Genomic DNA, 19,977 nt, shown 5'->3' on the forward strand with positions numbered 1-19,977 from the left:
AGAGAGAGGCCTGCGGGTCTTGGGGGTCTCAGGGCCCATAGAAAGGGCTGGGGCCTCAGGGGGCCCAGTGAGAGAGGGAGGCGGGTCTCAGGGGCCCCAGAGAGGCTGGGGGTCTCGGGGGGCTCAAGAGGAAGGGCTGCGGCCTCAGGGCCCCAGAGAGCCTCCTACCCCTCTTCCCCCCAGCATGCAAAGTCTCCTAAGACCCCCTTTCTGCAGCCAGGTTTCTCCCCTCACAGTTCCGGGGCCCCTGAAAACAGCCCCATGTGGGCAGGAGGGAGGCCGTCAGAGGAAGGAGTCTGGGCTGGGCAGAGCCCCCGGGGGCCCGCCACATCTCTGAGGAGGGATGGTCCAAGGATGGTTATGATAGAGCTGAGATTGCTATGTGAGTAGTGGCTCATCCACAAACTATTCAGCGGTTACGTAGCCACGCTGGGCATTGTGAGGACATGACATGAGCAAGACGGGTCCTTGTCCACGGCAGGCTGTCCCCGTGTGTGCACCCCGGAAGTCGCCCAGCAGGTACACATCCCTCTGGTACGAGTCTCTGAAATTCATCGTTGAAATTAAATCCAGAATCTTGGCTTACTGTCCTCGCAGAGAAGCTGAAGATATTATGAAACTCGAAACACTGATCTAGTCCTTAAACATTCATACAGCAAAGAAAACTGGGAGGAAGGAGGCAGGATTTGATTTTTTTTAATAACACTCCTGAGTTAAACAATTCCTGTTGAGCCGTTCCTGACAGAAATCGGGGTCCTCGTAGGATTAGAGCGAGAGCACGGTCGTTGTTAGACACTTGCTATGAGACGTGGTCCTTCGTCTCAAATTGACATCCTGAGCTCCGAGCTCTGTGGGGAGAGCACACGGAGCAGAGCCGGGGACTGCCGCAGCCAGCAGGATGGTCCCCTGGCTTTCAGGAGCTGTCGTTATAAACAACGGCATCCTGGCAGCAAACACATCAGCAGATTTTCTTTCAGAAAATGATGAATTCGATCCCAAAGAGAACACATTCCAGCACACATTAAGTAGTCTTTTTCATGACTGACCTAAGAAAACCTAACGTCTGAGATGCCCTTCCATTTACGAGGAATATTCCAGAAACCGAGCTATACAGAAATTCCTAGGAACCCTACTAAGGGATCTGAGATGAGAAGTAGGTGGGACCCATCCTGTGTCTGAGAACTTGAGCCACCCACTCTAGAAAGCCACGTGTACAAAATGGCGTTTCTGTGACCTTGGCACTGCTGGGTGTGGGAAGAGAGCCAAGGCCTCTAGGACGATGCCAAGTCTCCCAGAGGAGTAGGGACACCATGGGAGCTGTTGTTTGGACCCCTGGGGGCAGCAGGGGTGGGTGTCACTTGTACCCGTGGGGTTTTATCCAGTGGAGGTGCCTGAGCCAAGACCAAGGGGCCAAGCCACTGAAAAAACAATAGATTACTTCCGTTTCCCAAGAGAAGCCCACAGGGCCACGTTCGCAGAAACGTGAGACCACAGTGTGTCCCTAGGGACAGGACGAACAGGGTTAGATTGGCTAATCTGAAGAATCCGGCAGGCCCTGAGTGACACAGCTGGCCTCCTGTCACCTAGTCGCTGCCCCAGGGCACGGGGTGGGGGGAATGCTGGCCTGGTGTGTATTGGGTGACACAGTGGTTGGCATGCACCTGACGGGTGTTCCCAAGGAAATGGCTTTCATCTTAGCAGCCAGCCTGCCCTGGGAGGGGTGTCTCTCCTGGGTGTGGCAGGCCCCCGGACGCACAGGAAGTAGGAAGGTATGGTCGGTGTCATCGCACTGTGACGAAGCATGGATGCCTGATAGAGAAGGACGGCATCTAAGAAACACCATGATGAGGGGCGGAGAGCCGTGGCCAGTAACACCTGCCGTGGCCTGGGGAGAAAGGGAAGACTTGCAGGGTGGCCGAGTGGCTGCAGGCAGGACCACACACATGGCAGCCTGATGTCACCACCCAAGTAGCAGGTGGGCCCACTTCTGGTGGAGGAAGCAGGGGGCCTGGGGACCACAGTCACGGTGGCCGTATGACAGCAGAGGCTGCACCCCTGGGACGCTGTGAGGACCAGTGTGGTCTGCAGACACCTGCACTCTACACCTGCGTGCCCTACACCTGCGTCCCAGGAGGCATCTGGGAAGGGGGAGCGCGTGTTCTCAGCCCCATTCCTGCTCATCTTTGTAACCAGCTCCCAAATGTCAGGAAAAACAGGACAGCCAGTGAGGCCCCGGGAAACCTGCTGGTCGTGGGAAGGGAACAACCTTCACTCACCACAGTTAGAAAGGGTGGTTCTGTTATTTAAAAAAGTAGATTTCTACCCGTTCAGTCCCATCCAACAACGTGCTATTATCAAGGGCTTCAAGCATCTGACGTTGTCACTGCGCTGCTTTCAGAAGCCCCCAGGTAAGGGGATGCCTCTGAGCCTGCGTGGGCAGCCAGAGCACAGCCAGAACCCCGCAATTCCAGGTGCTGCTTCCCTAGGACATGCGATCGCTTAACAATCTTTAATCATCAGTCATGGAATCGAACCCCCGGAGACACTGAGAACGGTGAGGCCAGGGGCCGCCAATGGGGCACCTCCGTCAGGGAGGACGCTCAGGGACCCTGCCTAGAGCTGCCGGACCCCATGCTCGCCTGTGTGTGGCCAAGAGCTGAAGCAGGGGCCTGGGCGCGGCCCATGTGCTGAGCATGAGAGGGACACGGTCAGCAAAGCAGCTTCTCGTTGAGTCTTATGACGTCGTGGACGAACGTGTCGGCACCGACGAAGTCCCCTGCGATGATGTTGGTGCAGCGCGTGCCGGGCCCCGGGCTCTGCTCCCGGACCCACGCGCTCAGGTACGGCAGGTTGGGCAGCGTCAGCTTCCTGAGGGACTGGGACGGGTGCGCCAGGATGTACTCCAGGTTCTCCGTCAGGTTGATGCCGGCCACAAACAGCCCACCTGAAACAGGAAGGGGGAGGAATGCGCGGTGTGTCCGCTGCCTGCCTGCACCACGTCACCCCCTGCCGCATCTGACAGCACGGGCTCCACACGGGGTCACGTTCGTCATGCTTCCCCTTACAGAGGACGGCGGGCGCGTGTGTCCCCAAAGAGGCCCACGTCCCAGGCCCCATGTGGTCGACATAATGGAGGCCCCCAAAGATGTCTGTGTCCACCTGTGACTGTGTGGCCTTACACGGCAAGTGGACTTTGAGATGCGATTAAGTTAAGATGGGGACCCCCCCCTCAGATGGGGGATCATCCTGGATTCCATGGGTAAACCCTAAACGGAATGACAGGGTCCTTATAAGAGGGAGGCAGGAGGGAGACCTGAAGACAGAACTGGAAGGTGAAGCGGTGATGGAATGGGGGGTGGGGGACGCGTGCTGTGATGGGGGGCCACGAGTCCAGGAATGCGGGGGCCTCTGGAGGCTGGAAAAGGCGAGCAGGCAGCGTGTCCCCAGGAGCGTCCCGAAGGAACCAGCCCTGGGGCCCTTCACTTTAGCCCCGTGGGACAACGCATTTCTGACTTCTGCCCTCGGAACTATGGGAGAAGACAGCTCCTGCTTTAGCCACCAGGTTTGTGCTATTTGTCACGAAAGGAGACTCATCCACAGACTTTGTCAGCCAGTGGTTTTCAAGTGGAGTCCCCAGAGTCATGAGAATACCTGCTGACGAAATGAGGGGTAGGGCCTGGGAGGCCCAGTGTCCACCGACACAGCCACGTGACTTTGGCCATGGAAATAAAATACTTAAACCATGGACTCTGTGAACAATAATAGATATGGAGCCCCTTTGACATGGAGCTGAGCTGCCCTCCCAGAGGACGGCCTGGCACACCTGGTGCCTCAAAGCTGTGCAGGTGAAAACAGGACAAAGTCACCTCAGGACGGGGCCTTAGCAACCTGGTGTCCCAAAGAGCTGTTTGCAAAGACAACAAGAAAGCAGCTGTCGTGACTACAGGACGGGTGACTCTGGGCTGAAAATTAAAAACACTGTTTAGCATCAGTGTCACCGTGTCACGTTATCTGCACCAATAGCAACGCTTCCTTCTGTGATGTCATTGTCCCCTCCCTTTGTCATAAACACGCCTGGCCTTTGTGTCCTCATCGGAACACTGTGTGGGCTTCCGCCTGCGTCAGGGCTTCCCGAATGGCGATTCTCATGGAGCTCAGATAAACACTGGCCGTCTCTCGGTGTGAAAGGCCTCTCACAGGTAGGTGAGCAGCTCCATAATCCAGACGTTTCTTTTCTTCAAGCCAACACTCACGTTAGAGCAATAACCAGCCATCACAGCAATAAACAAGGAGGGACTTACCTGGCATGTTTGCCCGGAAAAGGCTGATTTCCTTAAGGAAGCTAACAAACCAGGAAGACTCAGGAGGAGAACCAAATGGGAACACACAGGCTGGGGGCACCATCGGTTGGGAGGCTGCATGTGCAGACATGCACACACACGTCACATGTATACACACACCTGTACACGTGTTCACACACACATGTTGGTATGCGTGTATGTGTACACACTTGCACACATTAATATGTGCTTGTGCACACACAGCTATACACAGTAGCAGCTCGGTGTTTGAACATCTCTGTTGACGAACATTTCGGTTTACGAACACCGTAAACCCGGAAGTAAATGCTTCGGTGTTCGAACACGCCTCGAAGTCGAACATGTCACGTGGCTTCCACTGAGGGCAAGATCCTGAGGCCCAGCTGTGGGCTGTTTTCAGATGTTTCAGAACTCGAGCGCTTTTCCAGAACGGAACACATTGTGAAACCGAGGTACCACTGTTGCACTGCTTTTGAATCTCTCACTTCACGCCCAAAGGGAGCGTGGGGCCCGAGAGCCGGGTGTGACCCGCGTCTCCTACAGGAACGTGCACCCACCTGGGCGGCCGCAGCTCTTCATGTGCTCCAGGTAGTGGACCAGCTTCTCCGGCTTCACCTGGTCCCCCCACCAGTAGGGGATTGCCGGCCACAGCTCCCTGTGTCGGTTCACGGTGCACTCGTCATCGTAGGACAGGATGACCTGCTGGCCCCGCGCCCACAGCTGGCGCAATGTTGGCACCTCCTGCAAGGGGAGCGGTTGTTGGGGTGCACGTGAGGGAGTGACGGAAGGAGACATTGGGGTGTCTGTGGGGGGCAGGGATGGGGACAGGGCAGCCTCCATGTCAGTGTCACGGTATTTGGATTGTCACAAGGACACAAACGCCCTGACGCAGGGTCCCACACCGTTGGTGATCAGGGAACATCACCCAGTGTCCTGTGCTACACGTAAAGAAACCAGCACTGCTGTCCGTCTCAGGCTTGAAGTTGTTTCCCACCTCCCTCGTTCTTCCTCTGTGACGTCTCCAGTGACACTCAGAATGGCTGCTGCACCCCCCACGGCCCATCTCCCCCATGTGCCCTGTTGGAGACCCGATTGAGTGGATGTTGCTAAGCTGAAGGCAGCACTGTGATCTGTATTGTAGCCCAAATCTCTGAGGTACCAGGTGTCTTCTCCTAACCGTATAGGAGGTCACTGGAGAAACAGCAAACAGAAGGGTTGAGGAAACTTGATGTAAGCTCAAGCTAGATGGTCATGGATTTACCTTCTCATGCTGCCTGAAGACTAAGGGAGGGCATGCGCCAGCCACTACCAACAAACGGAGAAAAGTACCTACTTGATTAAACCACAGGTTGGGTTACAGGCTGAACTCTGTCCCCCTCCCCAAAATTCACATGCTGGATCCCTGACCCCAGGGCCTCGGAATGGGACTGTGTTTACAGATAGGTCTGTAAAGAGGGGACTAAGGTGACATGAGGTCACTAGGGTAGGCTCTGATCCAATAGGACTGTGTCCTTATAAGGAGAGGAGATGAGGACACAGACACACAAAGAGGGCACTTAGCATGTACTTAGGGAATCAGATGCTGTGGCAACTTCTAAATAGGAGTCAAGTGTGACCCAAGGTCAAGAGAAGCATCTAGAAGATCCTGTTAATGGCACCAGAATTGTCTCAGCATCATGCACGGTGGACCCAAGTGAGCAGATGGGGCCTGGGGTACAATCCCACCCCACCCCTGCCCCCACCACGGAGTGGTATGGAGGAGGCCATGCCCGTCTCACCCCTCGGGGACATAGCATGTCCCCAAAGATGTTCTTGATGCAGGTGGCCAGGTACTCGTGAAGGTCGTCTGTCATCCCCTCAAAGTTCCTGCACGCCAGGATGACCACCTCCTTTGGGTGTTTCTCCAGCCATTCAGAGATCTCCGTGAGCGTGTCCTGGAGCAGGGACAGGAGGACACGTCAGGGACCCACTCTCACAAACATCCACGCGGCCCGATAGGAGCCAGGGGTGAGGTGCAGGCTCAGGATCACAGGATGGTCAGGAACGCCAAATGACTGAGTGCTAGAGGCCAGCCATGACCCGCCGGGAACAGTGAGTGTCCTCCCTCCTTACGAGACGTCGCGTCCCACCAGGAGCGGCCGTGGGTGCCCATCGCTGCCCGAGCCCTCATGGCCGTACCCTGCCCCCTCCCCCACCTACCTCCACCAGTACGCTCGTGTACACCATGTGGACAAAATGCAGGTTCTTCTCGGAGCCCTGCAGCATGTGTGCGACCCGCAGGTCCAGGTACCGCACCCCGGCGTCCAGCTGCTCCGTGACACTCAGCACCTGCGGACGAAGGATGGTCGTGTCTGCCGGGAAGGTGGGCAGCTCCCACCTTGTCTCAGCGCCGCTTGTCGGGGGCTGGGAGGTTGGTGAGATGCCCATCATGGGCCATGTCATCTGATGTCAGTTCAGCAGTGACTGGTGCCTGCCGGGGCTCGGGCAGCCAATCGGGCCTTCCCTTTGGGACCAGCTATCAGAGGACACTGGCCAGTGGAGCCGCAGATCGTACATGGGGTGCCCTGTCCTGGGACGCAGCCAGGCCGGCCCTGTCCCTGCAGCCAATGCCCCTGAGCCCTGACACTGGACTCAGGACATCACTGCAGGGTCCCCCCTCGCCCTTCTCGGGCCATGACCATGACCCCCAGAGGGGTCTCCGTGCCTCAGCAGCACGAGGAAAGGTGACATGGAATGCAGACGGAATGGAGGGAAGAAAAGGCCCTACTGTGCACCCAGTCATGGTGCATAAAGCAAAACTAATACAACAGAGAGAAGTAGGAGAAAGCGATGTGTTCCCTCACACAGAGTGGTGGTGTAAAAGGAGAAAATTAATACAAAGATAGAAAACGGGAAGGAAAATGGTACTTTCCTTCTTCCCAAATGATTAAAAATGCAAAAAGTCATATTAATATTAAAAAGTAAAAGAATGTGGCACTATGCTCCCTATGGAAAATAATAACCGAAAAAGAATTAATGTAAAAAGAAAATAAAGGACATGGCACTACACCCTGTACACAAAATAATAACAGGAAAAACGAACAATAATATGAAAATGAAGGAAAAGAACACGGCACTGCGTCCTGGACATATCAATACAGAAAGTAAAAAAAAATCATCTCAACATTGAAACGTTGAAGAAACAGTGCTGTGCTCTTTACACAAACTAATGATGCGAAACCTGCGGGCCCTGCATGGAGCTCAGGCTGCTCCTCCCCTGTTGACAGTGGAGAAAAGAGGCCCACTGTGTGTACAGAGGGGCCTTGGGAGGCTCGGCCCTTGGCCAGCGGCCTGAGTCCCAGAGACACAGACGCCCTGTGAGGACAGGTGCGCTGCACCTCGGGGCCGGATGTGCCTCTGATCTAAAAAGCACATTGAAATTTACACACGACGCTGTGGCCCACGGCTGACCCTGCTCAGATCTGGGGACACAACCCACCGTGGCTGGCCCTAGAGGCGGGATGGCGTCCCCAGCATTTTCCCCAGGTGTTTTTGTTACAAAATTGAGGACACCCCACTCTTCCCTGAGCCACCTGCCTGGGCATATGACATATTAAGCAGCTTCTGATGACAGCAGATATTTCACAGAAAAGTCACTCAGCGTCCACATAACTTGCCAATTGGTGGACACACCGCAATGGCTGCACTGGACGTGTAAGTACAAAGCCATGGTTATTTCCTCAGCGGATTCTATGGCGGCTTCCAGCCGTTCTGCACCCCCCCCCAGATCCCCTCGTTGCCCCAGTACTGCGGGGCCCAGCATAGCACCCCCTTCCCTCCTAACAGGAGTTAGGAATGTGGTTTCGCAACGTTCCAGACCTCGCTTTCCACCCTGGCAGTGGGCCACCCACCTGGGTGACGGAAAGTCAGAGCAGAGCAATTACAAAGGGCGGAGCTGGGATGAGCAGAAAATCCGGAAGACGGGTCACCCCAGTGGAGGCTGCGGAAAGGGCTAGGGGGTCGGCGGCTCCCAGGTGGGGCCTGCGTGGGTGCCACCTCTGGGCCTCAGGCCAGAGCCAGGCCACAGCCGCCCGGGCCTCCTCACCCCAGCCTGAGCGGCTCTGGGAGGCCCCTTGTCTGCGGCCCCCAAGGGCCACCCCTCCCGGCTGCTCACCAGGCTCTACAATCGCCTGCACACACGGGAGACGGGCTCTGGGTGAGGGGTGACAGGCAAACCCAAAGGATAAAGGCGAGACAATTCTCCCGGCCAGAAAATACCGGAGGAGACACTGCTCTCACCCCCTCTCTGAGCATTTACTGGAGAAAACGTGTCAGTGAAGGTTCTTTCTGCCTTTTCCAAATGTGCCTGAATCCTGAACAAGCCTCTGGCCAGGCTCACAGCTTAGGTGCTCCCTGCGGGTCTTGGGGCGTCTGAAACGTGACAGGATGGAAACACCTGGCCCCGTCTCCTGGGAGGACAGGTCCCGACTCCAAGTACGAGGGTGACACTCTTCCCACCTCTGTGACACACATGCCATCCTGGTGTCATTCTGATGCGGTAATACACCGTGGTCTTTCTCTGCCCCCTCTGTAGGGAGGTGCTCTGGGCTGGGAGGTTTGTTTTCAGTTCTATTTCCCCAAAGGGATAGGGAGCCACCGGCCCAGGTGGGGACGCTGACGGGAAGCAGCTCTGGAGCCCAGGGCCCGTTACCTGGGTGATGGACCACTTGAGCACGATGGGCTGCATGATACACGGCAGGGCCTTGGCCAGAAGCCGCAGCAGCCGGGACTCCTTGTGGGAGATGGGGGACTTCTTATTCAGGCAGTACGTCATGGTGTCGTGGCTCCCTGCAAGCAACGAGGGCACAGTCAGCCCACCGTCAGCACTCCAGGCCGCTGTGTGCCAGGAGCTGCCCACGGGACACACGGAGGACACACAGAGGACACGCACAACACTGGGCACCGATGGTGGCCTCGAAGGACACGTCCACCCAGAACCTGGGAACGGGACCTTATCTGGAAACAGGGTCCCTGCAGACGGGACCGAGTGAGGGGTCTGAGGTGAGGTCGTCCTGGATCGGGGGGCCCTGAACCCAATGACAGTGTCCTCATCAGACACAGAAGAGGAGGGACACAGACACAGAGGAGACGCCACGTGGAGACGGAGGCAGAGATGGGAGGGAGGCGGCCACCAGCCCAGGGACGCCTGGAGCCCCCAGGAGCTGGAAGGGGCAGGAGGGACCCCGCGTTCCTGGGCTCACGACCCCTGCCCCAGCCTCTTCAAAGCTGTCTCTGCCCCTTTCCTGGAGCATCGAGGGCACAGAGCCCCGCAGGCCCGACCCTGGGCCGCCAGGATGTGCCGAGCACGGGGCATCTCCCAGGCAGAGGCGGGGGGCCGGGAGTCGGGGGCAGGACGCTCGCCCAGGGTGAGGGGGCTGGAGCCTCTGTCCACACTGCTTCCTGTGCCCGCATCCCCCCTCTCCCTCCTGTCCACTCATCCAGTGGACCAGCTTTCCTCCCAGCTGGACGACCAGCGGGCTCTGCAGAGGGGGCCCAGACCCACTGCCCGCCAGGCCTGGGGCTGCGGTGCGTGGACCCACGTCCTGGGTGGGGAGCAATCCTGGGCCCTTCTCTGTGTGGGGGCCTGCGGACCTGGAACGTTCTGTCCTGCGGTGTCCCCAGCCATCTCCACAGCGGGAGCGTGGGCAGACACAGAGCGTGGGCATGTGACGCTGACGCTGTGAGGGCCCCTGGGGCAGGTCCGGAGCCTCCGTGCCACACGCAAAGGGGCCAGGCGGGCACCACAGCTGTCACCTCTCATGGAGGGTGGGGCAGGCGGCACAAAGCCACGTAGTTGTCAAGGAAACGAACGAAACACGAGAAACTGCAGAAAGCCAGCGTCCCCCTGAAAGCAGTGCTTTCTGTTTGTCTGAAGGGCCCGTGAAGGAGAGATGGGCCACGACCACTATGGCAGCGCAGGGCATCGCGGCGGCCAAGGAAATGCAGGCATCGCCGCTGCAGCGACAACAACCAGAGGCACCTTCGCCTCCAGAATGTTCGCAGTGGCTGTTGGCAGGCAGGGGACCCTGCGCACATGCCATGGTGGCCGGGCGGCCATCTCTCCACTGTCCCAGACACGGACGCCTCTTCTTGGAACTGCCTGCCCGCTCCGGTCACCGTGTGGCCCATCCACACTGAGACGTCTGTCCAGGGGCAGCCACGCTCTTGTTTTTGCAGCAAAAATGGGCTCGAGTCAAAGCTTCTTCAGTTTGATTAGAAAGTCCCAGAACCACATAGCGAGTCCTTCTTCCGGGGCCGAGCCCACTTTGCACCGTCCAGGTGTCCTGGGCAGAGGACGCTCAGCACAGCTCGGACAAGAGTGATAAACACGGAGGTGAGGGGCCTGACCTTCCAGGGGGGCCGCAGAGGAGGGACGTGCTGGCCGAGCCAGCCCCCGAGTCCCCTGCAGTGTCACGTCTGCCCAACGTCAGTCTCCTGGGCTCACCATGTGCCTCCCAGACTGAACCGAGTGGAGCAGAGAAGGGAGGACACTCGTGTACGTGCGTGTGTCTGTGCAGGTGACTGTGGGAGTGCGTGCATGTGTGTCTGCATGTCTGACCGGGTGTGTGTGCGCAGTGTGAGCACGTGTACGTGTGTGAGCACATGCATGTGTGTATGTGTGCATGCGTGTGTATGTGTGCACACGTATGCACACACGTGTGCTTCTTGGCTTCCCCCACCCTCAGGAGCCTCCCTGCAGCCCACACGCCGCGGGGACACACAGCCCTCACCTGGGATGGAGAGGTGCTGGAGGGGGACGTCCCACAGCGAGGGGCACAGCGCCGACATCCAGTCCGCGTTCGGGTTCGTGCTGCCCGACAGGCGTGGGTACCTGCCTGCCTCGCTCAGCTGCGCGCCCATCAGAGGCGAAGCCATGGGACCTGAGCAGGGAAATGAGGCCGTGGGGAGTTAACACGGGGCTGCATGGAACACGCGTTCCTGGTGGCACAGGGCTCGTGGCTTTGAGGACAAAGAACAACAGGCTTCCTTCCAGGGGTGACGGGTGGTCAGGAGTGTGGGGGACAGAGAGACACAGCGAGACAATGACAGAGACAGAGAGAGAATGAGAGACAGAGAGAAACAGAGACAGAGAGAGGCACAGAATGAGAGACAGAGAGGGAGGGACAGAGAGATGCACATGAGAGAGCGAGAGGAAAGGCAGACACAGAGAGAAAGAGAAGGACAGACGGGCACAGGCAGCGGACACAGAGACCCAGGAGCCCAAAGCGGCTTCCCCAGGGTGGCTGGAGCACGCACGCCGCCTCCAGCAGCCTCTCACCCTCGGGTCATGCACTAACCCCCCTCCCCGACTGTGGGAAGGGGCTCAGAGGTGAGCGTGTGGGGCGTTTAATCCGGGGGTGGCGGCACCGGGGGCCCCCAAGTCCCACCAACCGCCCCCACGGAGTTCCAAGCTCGGCCGTGCCCGCTGTTTGCTCTGTGGCGGGAACTCTGCCTGCGAAAGGCTCCCAGACGGGCACTGGCCGGTGCCTTAGAAGCGCTGGCTCAGGGCAGAGGGCTGGGCAGGTCCCAGGCGGTTGTCAGCGGGGCGGGCGGACACCCATTCATTCCCCCAATGAGCAAGCCAGGTGAGCGCGCTGCTGGCCAGGCCTGGGGACCGGAGGCCGACAGACGGGGCGCCCAGGGGGCCAGTGGGGGCCGCGGGCAGGACCTGAGCCCCACCGCAGGTCCATCTGACACGAACGACCGTCTGTCTGTCGTCATGACAGTGGCACTCGGGAAGTGCGGGGAGCAGCCCACACACGGCAGCCAGAGGCGGGTGAGTCTGAACCCCCAGCTGCCCTGGCCGGTGAGACGCGGCCGGCTCCCTCTGTGACCCGCCGGGAGGCTCCTTCGTCCCTCCTGGCCCGTGCGGCTGGTGACTGGTGCATGTCACACACTCAGGAAATAGTTCTTCGGTGAATAAATGGACGGACGGACACGCGCAGCCGGGGAACCCACCGAGGCTCCTGCTGGGACCTCCCGGCGCCCCAAACACCCACCCACTGGCCGGCAGCGCCCAAAGGCCCTGGCCAGCGCGTGAGGACCGGCACCGCAGTGGGTCCCCAGGTCCTTCCCCTGCCCATCCCGCCGCGGTCGCAGCCCCGGAGCCCAGCCGGGCCGCCCAGCAGTTCTGAGCCCGGGAGTCGCCCCTCTACTGGCCACGGACACAAATCCCTCCGGCCTCTTGCAGCCCCGTCAGCTGCTGGCCGCGGGTGGGGAGCGCCTGAGGGACAGGAGAGCGGGACCTGGCCCGTGCGGGGAACGCGCTGGTCCTGCGGGTCCCCGGGGACTGTGTCCCCACAGACGCGGGCACTCACCTCCGGCCGCCAAGGCACCGTCTCCGGCAGTTTCCGCCAGCGGCTCCACCTCCGCTCTCCTCCCGCCCTCCTTCCCTCCTGAGACTCAGACGCTTCCCAAAACACTCAGGCCACGCGATTGGCCGCCGCCAGGACACCCACACGTGCGTCAGGGAGCCGCCTCCCATGACAGGCCTGTCCCAGCCAGGGACAGCTCAGGCTGCAACCCCAACTCCAGAGCAGGACGCCACTGCAGGGACAGCACTGCCTGTGTGAAGCCGGGCTCCCGGTTCCTCACAGCCTCCAGTCTGCGGGGCAGAGACCCTCAGGGGGAATGTCAGGGTGCCCTGTCCACCGACATGGGGTCAGTGGTCAGAGAACAGGGACATGAGGACGCCCTGAGTGTGACCAAGGGTCAGTGGCATGCCTGACCCTCTGACTGCTGTCCATTCTTGTGGTCACTCTGGGCCCAGGCCGGAGCAAACTGGACTTTCATCCCAGACCTCAGGTTGTGCCTTCTCTGCGGCCCCCAGGCCTGTGACCTCCGAGCCGCCGGTCAGCACCCTGAGCCGCTGAGCTGAGCCGTTTACTGAAGTGTCTGGCCCTCTGCAGCCCTGACTGCCCTTGTCCCGGACCCACCCAGGCGGTCACCTCAGGGGTGGAAGTGGATTTCCATTGTGCGTCCACTCCTGCAGACCTGCCTAGCCCTGTGACTGACCTGTCTGAGCTGCAGATGGCCTGGGGGCCAGCCCTTGTTTTACCCGGCACCACTCTTTCCTCCCTCTGTGCAACTCGGGCCCCATCTGCCTCCTCCCCGCTTCCCCCACCTCCCCTGCGCCCACCCCTCTGACACCTCCCAGATGAAGCCCCTCACTGGCCTCCTGCGCCCTCCGTGCCAAGGCCCCAGGTCAAATGGGACCTCCAACCTTGACAACCCCTGAGGTCCCAGTGCCTGCAGAACAGACCCCCCTCCTGTCTGGGATGGCTTTCTGACAGCTGCCCTTCACTCACCTTCCCCAGGTAAGGTCTTCTCCACAACAGAGACACTCACCTTGGACTTGTGACGTCTGGGATTGTAAGAGAATAAACCTGTGTTATTGCAGCCACCACATTTGTGGGCGCCCTCCCCCGTATGTCCTCACCCCACTGTGGGCGCCCTCCCCTCCTATATCCTCACCCCACTGTGGGCGCCCTCCCCTCCTATATCCTCACCCCACTGTGGGAACCCTCCCCTCTGTGCCATCCCCTCCTACCCTGCACCCCCCAGGCTGCCCCTCCCCCTGCCCCCCAACCCCCAGCCTCAGTACCCAGTCCTATCCCCACTCCTCCTTCCTCACCTCTGTCTGACCTGGCCTCTCAGTCATTCCTGACGTGTTATTTCCAAATCCAGGAACAGCTCACCTGGGTCTCCCATCCCTGCTTCCTGACCTTGACCCTGACCCTTTCCCATCCTGCCTCAGTTCCTGTAAGGCAATCAGGGTGTCAGGGCCTTCTCCACCGTTCTCTCCAGGTCACCAGCCTGGAGCCCCAGCCGTGGGTTCCCACCACATGACCCACCAGTGACCAGCAGACTAATCCGCCCCTCGCCTGTGGCCTGGGCAGCAGGATGTTGGCCTGCCCCTCGTGGGGTGCACATCAGGTGCAGCTGAGGGGCCGCTGGCATGATCCCCAGGCACTGCCCCGCCGTGTGGAAAAGCACAAGTCTCACAAGAGGTGCTTGAGTTCAGTGAGTTTGCTCGGATCTCTGTTGGCAGCTTTGCACAGGATGTTTCAACCCTCCCAAGCTGGCAAAAGGGGGCCCTTGCTTTGTTCATGACTTCCGGCCTCGGAGGGCTCTTCTGCCCCCTTCAGAGAATTCCCGTGACAGTGAAGAGCCCTCAGCGCTGCTGGCCACCTGCCCATCAACCTGGCCCTGACTCTGGAGGACACTTGAGCGGAGGTCACTGAGGAGGGAGGATGGGGTGAGCTGCAGGGGTGTGTGGGTGGGAGCGGAGGTCACTGAGGAGGGAGGATGGGGTGAGCTGCAGGGGTGTGTGGGTGGGAGCGGAGGTCACTGAGGAGGGAGGATGGGGTGAGCTGCAGGGGTGTGTGGGTGGGAGCGGAGGTCACTGAGGAGGGAGGATGGGGTGAGCTGCAGGGGTGTGTGGGTGGGAGCGGAGGTCACTGAGGGGGGTGGGCTGAGCTGCAGGGGTGTGTGGGTGGGAGTGGAGGTCACTGAGGAGGGTGGGCTGAGCTGCAGGGGTGTGTGGGTGGGAGCGGAGGTCACTGAGGAGGGAGGATGGGGTGAGCTGCAGGGGTGTGTGGGTGGGAGAGGAGGTCGCTGAGGAGGGTGGGCTGAGCTGCAGGGGTGTGTGGGTGGGAGCGGAGGTCACTGAGGAGGGAGGATGGGGTGAGCTGCAGGGGTGTGTGGGTGGGAGAGGAGGTCGCTGAGGAGGGTGGGCTGAGCTGCAGGGGTGTGTGGGTGGGAGCGGAGGTCACTGAGGAGGGAGGATGGGGTGAGCTGCAGGGGTGTGTGGATGGGAGCGGAGGTCACTGAGGAGGAAGGATGGGGTGAGCTGCAGGGGTTGTGGGTGGGAGCGGAGGTCACTGAGGGGGGTGGGCTGAGCTGCAGGGGTGTGTGGGTGGGAGTGGAGGTCACTGAGGAGGGTGGGCGGAGCTGCAGGGGTGTGTGGGTGGGAGCGGAGGTCACTGAGGAGGGAGGATGGGGTGAGCTGCAGGGGTTGTGGGTGGGAGCGGAGGTCACTGAGGGGGGTGGGCTGAGCTGCAGGGGTGTGTGGGTGGGAGCGGAGGTCACTGAGGAGGGAGGATGGGGTGAGCTGCAGGGGTGTGTGGGTGGGAGAGGAGGTCGCTGAGGGGTGTGGGCTGAGCTGCAGGGGTGTGTGGGTGGGAGCGGAGGTCACTGAGGAGGAAGGATGGGGTGAGCTGCAGGGGTGTGTGGGTGGGAGAGGAGGTCACTGAGGGGGGTGGGCTGAGCTGCAGGGGTGTGTGGGTGGGAGTGGAGGTCACTGAGGAGGGAGGATAGGGTGAGCTGCAGGGGTGTGTGGGTGGGAGCGGAGGTCACTGAGGAGGGTGGGCTGAGCTGCAGGGGTGTGTGGGTGGGAGTGGAGGTCACTGAGGGGGGTGGGCTGAGCTGCAGGGGTGTGTGGGTGGGAGTGGAGGTCACTGAGGAGGAAGGATGGGGTGAGCTGCAGGGGTGTGTGGGTGGGAGTGGAGGTCACTGAGGAGGGTGGGCTGAGCTGCAGGGGTGTCTGGGTGGGAGTGGAGGTCACTGAGGAGGGTGGGCTGAGCTGCAGGGGTGTGTGGGTGGGAGTGGAGGTCACTGAGGAGGAAGGATGGGGTGAGCTGCAGGGGTGTGTGGGTGTGAGCTGAGGTCACTGAGGGGGGTGGGCTGAGCTGCAGGGGTGTGTGGGTGGGAGCGGAGGTCACTGAGGGGGGTGGGCTGAGCTGCAGGGGTGTGTGGGTGGGAGCGGAGGTCACTGAGGGGGGTGGGCTGAGCTGCAGGGGTGTGTGGGTGGGAGTGGAGGTCACTGAGGAGGAAGGATGGGGTGAGCTGCAGGGAAATCCATTACCATCAGCATGGCCTCCAAGTGTCAATTGAAAGGACTGAAGCTAAGCCAGGCATTGGTTTGGGACCAGGTTGCCCCGTGTGTTCTTGTTCTATAAGTTTATGCATGTTACGTGGCATGGGTAGTACTTTTTTGTTTGTTTCTTCCGTTTAGAATGAGAAAATATAAACCGTCAAAATTCGTGGACACCGTCCCTAAGGCGTGGAAGCAGTCATCTCTGCTGCCCTCTGCTGTGGGTGTTGGGAATGACACCTGATTGTGCGTCACCAGGTGAAGCTCTTCTGTGCTGCCATCTCGTGGTCATCATGGGAATCACACCTGAGCGGAGGTCAGGATAAGCTCTTCTTTCCAAATGCTTCTGAGCCAAGGTGTCAGACCCAGGGCTGTGCCCCAGGTGCAGTCATCTGTGTCCTGGCAGCTGCCCGCTGGAATGTGGAGTCCTGGAGGTGAAACCCGGCACTGGGCTTTGCATACCTGAATTAACTGCCTTCCTACCTGTCTCTTACCTTGCTGCTTTATGCCACCATTCCCTCCTCTCTGGCTCCTGACCTTCTCCAGAGCCGTTTTTTAACTCCCAGTGTGCTAGAGAGCGTCTGTAAGTCGCCACATCTGGGAGCAGTGGGGTGCAAACCAAAGGTTTATTTTGCACGTAAAAGAGGACCACTCCAAATGAACCCAGGTCTGAGAGCTGAAAGCCTGGGTATGGAAAGGCCACAGGGAGGCCTGCATGGGGCAGACTGCAGCCCCCAGGGAGCCCTGGGGAGGCAGGCTGTGGTGGGATCCCAGGCTCTGGCCTGGGCACTGGGGCGGAAGGGGCCTTGGGGCCTTCACCCTAGGTGCAGCATTTGCAGGGGGACCTGAACACCAGGTTCCTGGTGGTAATGGAGGGGGGGGCTCTTCTTCGCGCCATCTGCAGGTTCTCGGCGTCTTGAGCAAAGAGGCAGACAAATAAAATGGTTAAAGAGTAGTTTATGAGAAGAGATAGTACACTCCAAAGAAGTGGGAATGAGCCCAGGAAGAAAGCAGTGGCTCAAGGGTCATTATTAGAAGGGACAGCGCACTCCAAAGAGTTTGAAGCAGGCCCGGTGGGGACAGAGTCCCGGGGAGCATTTTCCAGGCTCTCGGCCTCACGTGGAAAGGTGCTGGCTCAGGTAGTAAATGGCCATCAGCTGTGAGTAGTTGGCCGTCAGCTGTCACTGGTTAGCCATTGGCCACTGATAGAACTGTCATGGCTGCGCTGGGGGTCGGTTGGCAGAGAAGTGGACGGCAGGTTGCAGATTACGTGGCTCCTGCTTCCTGTGTCTCCAGCCCAGCCGCCAATGAGACTATAGCGGTGTGACTCCCCTATCTATGGCTCCGTGGGTGTTCCTTTTTGGCCTCACCTTATACTGCGTTCTTGTGCAGGGAGCAGGACCAGAGACCCTGCATTACAGGCCCCGAGGAAAGGAAGAGGCTGAACAGGCTCAAAGGCCTAAGGGCCAGAGGCCGGAGCTCAAAAAAGGGACCTGACTGGTGAGCACTTGGCATTTTATCTTTTTCTCTCAAATGGGCTGTTCCTTTCCAGGAGTGGGACCACTTGATTGGCACCTGTGATTGACAGGAGGCTATTACCTCATCCTTTTAAACTGCGTGTTCCTTCCCAGAATTCAGTCTGTTATAATGATATTAATGAACTTCCGGGCATATGCATGATATTATAATGAGGCCCAGGTGAAACGAAGGTTGTTGTGACCTTTACTGCTCAGGTGTGAGTGGCCGGTTTAATCTAGGTGGATATTTTGTACCCATTTGTTCCTCACAGGGGTAGATAATTACAATGAAAAGAGCAAGTTTTGGGTGGAGACAGGAGGTCTTTTTGGGAAGTCACATCCTGTGGGTGGTGCAAGAATGCAAAGACCCCATGCCTGTCTCTAACTGCCTGCCTTGTTTTCCCCTTGAGAGACGTGATCCCCATAAAATCTCTATGGGAAGTTGAGGGCAGAAGGTCTGTTTTTCTGTATCTGCTTCCTGCTGGACAGGGGCATAGAGCTGTCCCTACCTATTGGGGCATTCACAGAACTCTTGTCCTATCTGGTCTAGATGAGAGGAAGGGGTCCCAAGATCCGCCTGGAAGACCACATTGTACTGCCACTCTTGTTGGGATATCTGTATCCCCAAGGCCCCTGAATAAGGAAAAATAGATTTTTTTTTTTTAGATTCTATTGGGGAAGGGGAACAGGACTTTATATTGGGGAACAGTGTGTACTTCCAGGCCTTTTTTCCAAGTCAACTTGTTGTCCTTTCAGTCTTAGTTGTGGAGGGCACAGCTCAGCTCCATGTCCAGTTGCCGTTGTTAGTTGCAGGGGGCGCAGCCCACCATCCCTTGAGGGAGTTGAACTGGGAACCTTGTGGTTGAGAGGACGCACTCCAACCAACTGAGCCATCCGGGAGGCAGCTCAGCTCAAGGTGCCGTGTTCAATCTTAGTTGCAGGGGGTGGAGCCCACCATCCCTCGCAGGAGTCAAGGAGTTGAACTGGCAGCCTTGTGGTTGAGAGCCCGCTGGCCCATGTGGGAATCGAACCGGCAGCCTTTGGAGTTAGGAGCATGGAGCTCTAACTGCCTGAGCCACCGGTCCGGCCCCAGGAAAAATAGATTTTAATTAATAAATCCATTAGCTCTATAGAGCCTGGGGCCATTCAAGCAGTCATTAGGTGGCCTCAATTGTGCAGGAGGTGGGCCCACAATGGGTTGGGAAAGAACAGCAGCAAGTATACTGGCCTGGGGGGTCCGGAATGGCTTGGGGGATATTGGGAAGTCACAGGCTTGTAAGTAGTTTTCTAAAGCAGGGGTGAGAGACATTCTGTGATGCAGGCTAGGAGAAATCTTTAGATTCAGAAACTACGATTCAGATTACTCTTCTAATCAGTTTCTGAAATCTAATAATAATATTTTTATAGTTATAAAAAAGGTATAAAAACGTAATTTTATCCCTTTCCCTTGCCTGCTTGGGGAAGGGGAGCTGTTTGAAGAAGGGAACTGGTGCCTTCTAATGAAATCTTTCTGCCAGGTTTGTTCTGCTGGCCCATCCTAAAGGAATTAGCAGAGTAACCCCCTCTTATCTATCAGATCTGCTCCGTTAGTCAGGCCAAAAGGAATTTTATGATTAACCTCAAGGCCTTGTTACATTATTTCCTGGAGCGAGGGAGTGATTTCAAAACCTGGAGTTTTAGGATATGGCTGCCTTTGTTTATTCCACCAGGGACCCCCCTGTCTCCCTAGGGACAGGCTAGCTAACCTGTTCACAAGGTGAAATTTGGGAATATATCTGCATCACTGTGGCCTGAAATAAGATTCAACAATTTAAACTAACTTCTTCTCAGGACTTGGTGATTAGATCAATGAAATATGGAACACTGTACCAATTTAACTTCTGGATGTGAAACTTTTATTCAAGTTACAAAGGTGGGAATGAAGAGGACCAAAAGTTTTGTCTTTGTGCACATTGACTTTAAACTCCTTGTTAGGGAACAAAAGACTCTGAAACAGCCTTTGACCCTCCCCCTTTCCTGCCTAAGAGATTCAGATGGAAAGACCTGATTTAGGGAGGGAACCTTGGCGTAAACTCCTCAGCATAAGGCGGGAAGACGCCCAGTGGAGACTGCTGACCACCCTTCCCCCAAGTCTCCTTATGTTCTGGGTTGTGTAACAACAATTTACCTTCCATGAGTGTGCCACTCTTCCTAAATTACCTGCAAAGCACCCAATCTGACCTTGCTG

The 19,977-nt window shown here is 58.1% G+C and overlaps 1 protein-coding gene across 15 annotated transcripts; it reads right to left on the reverse strand.

The window, feature by feature from the left end:
• Positions 1-678: 678 nt before the first annotated feature.
• Positions 679-14,401, reverse strand: PLCXD1 (phosphatidylinositol specific phospholipase C X domain containing 1). 15 transcript variants are annotated; one of them, XM_081042187.1, is made up of 9 exons: positions 14,213-14,323; positions 14,057-14,118; positions 13,707-13,722; positions 11,090-11,239; positions 9,010-9,146; positions 6,519-6,647; positions 6,098-6,253; positions 4,877-5,060; positions 679-2,944 (listed from the first exon to the last, which is right to left on the reverse strand). In XM_081042187.1, exons 1-9 carry the CDS (start codon positions 14,316-14,318, stop codon positions 2,709-2,711), a joined length of 1,176 nt encoding a protein of 391 aa, XP_080898313.1. In that variant the 5' UTR covers positions 14,319-14,323; the 3' UTR covers positions 679-2,708. The 15 variants fall into 15 exon arrangements, 12 of the variants coding, with proteins under 12 accessions (XP_080898313.1, XP_080898318.1, XP_080898314.1 ...); XM_081042192.1 differs by having other exon boundaries at positions 13,667-13,722; positions 13,993-14,118; positions 14,213-14,244; XM_081042188.1 differs by having other exon boundaries at positions 13,667-13,722; positions 14,213-14,227.
• Positions 14,402-19,977: the final 5,576 nt, after the last annotated feature.

Source organism: Rhinolophus hipposideros, assembly GCF_964194185.1.
Source record: "Rhinolophus hipposideros genome assembly, chromosome: X".
In the NCBI taxonomy this organism is placed as follows: Eukaryota; Metazoa; Chordata; class Mammalia; order Chiroptera; family Rhinolophidae; genus Rhinolophus; species Rhinolophus hipposideros.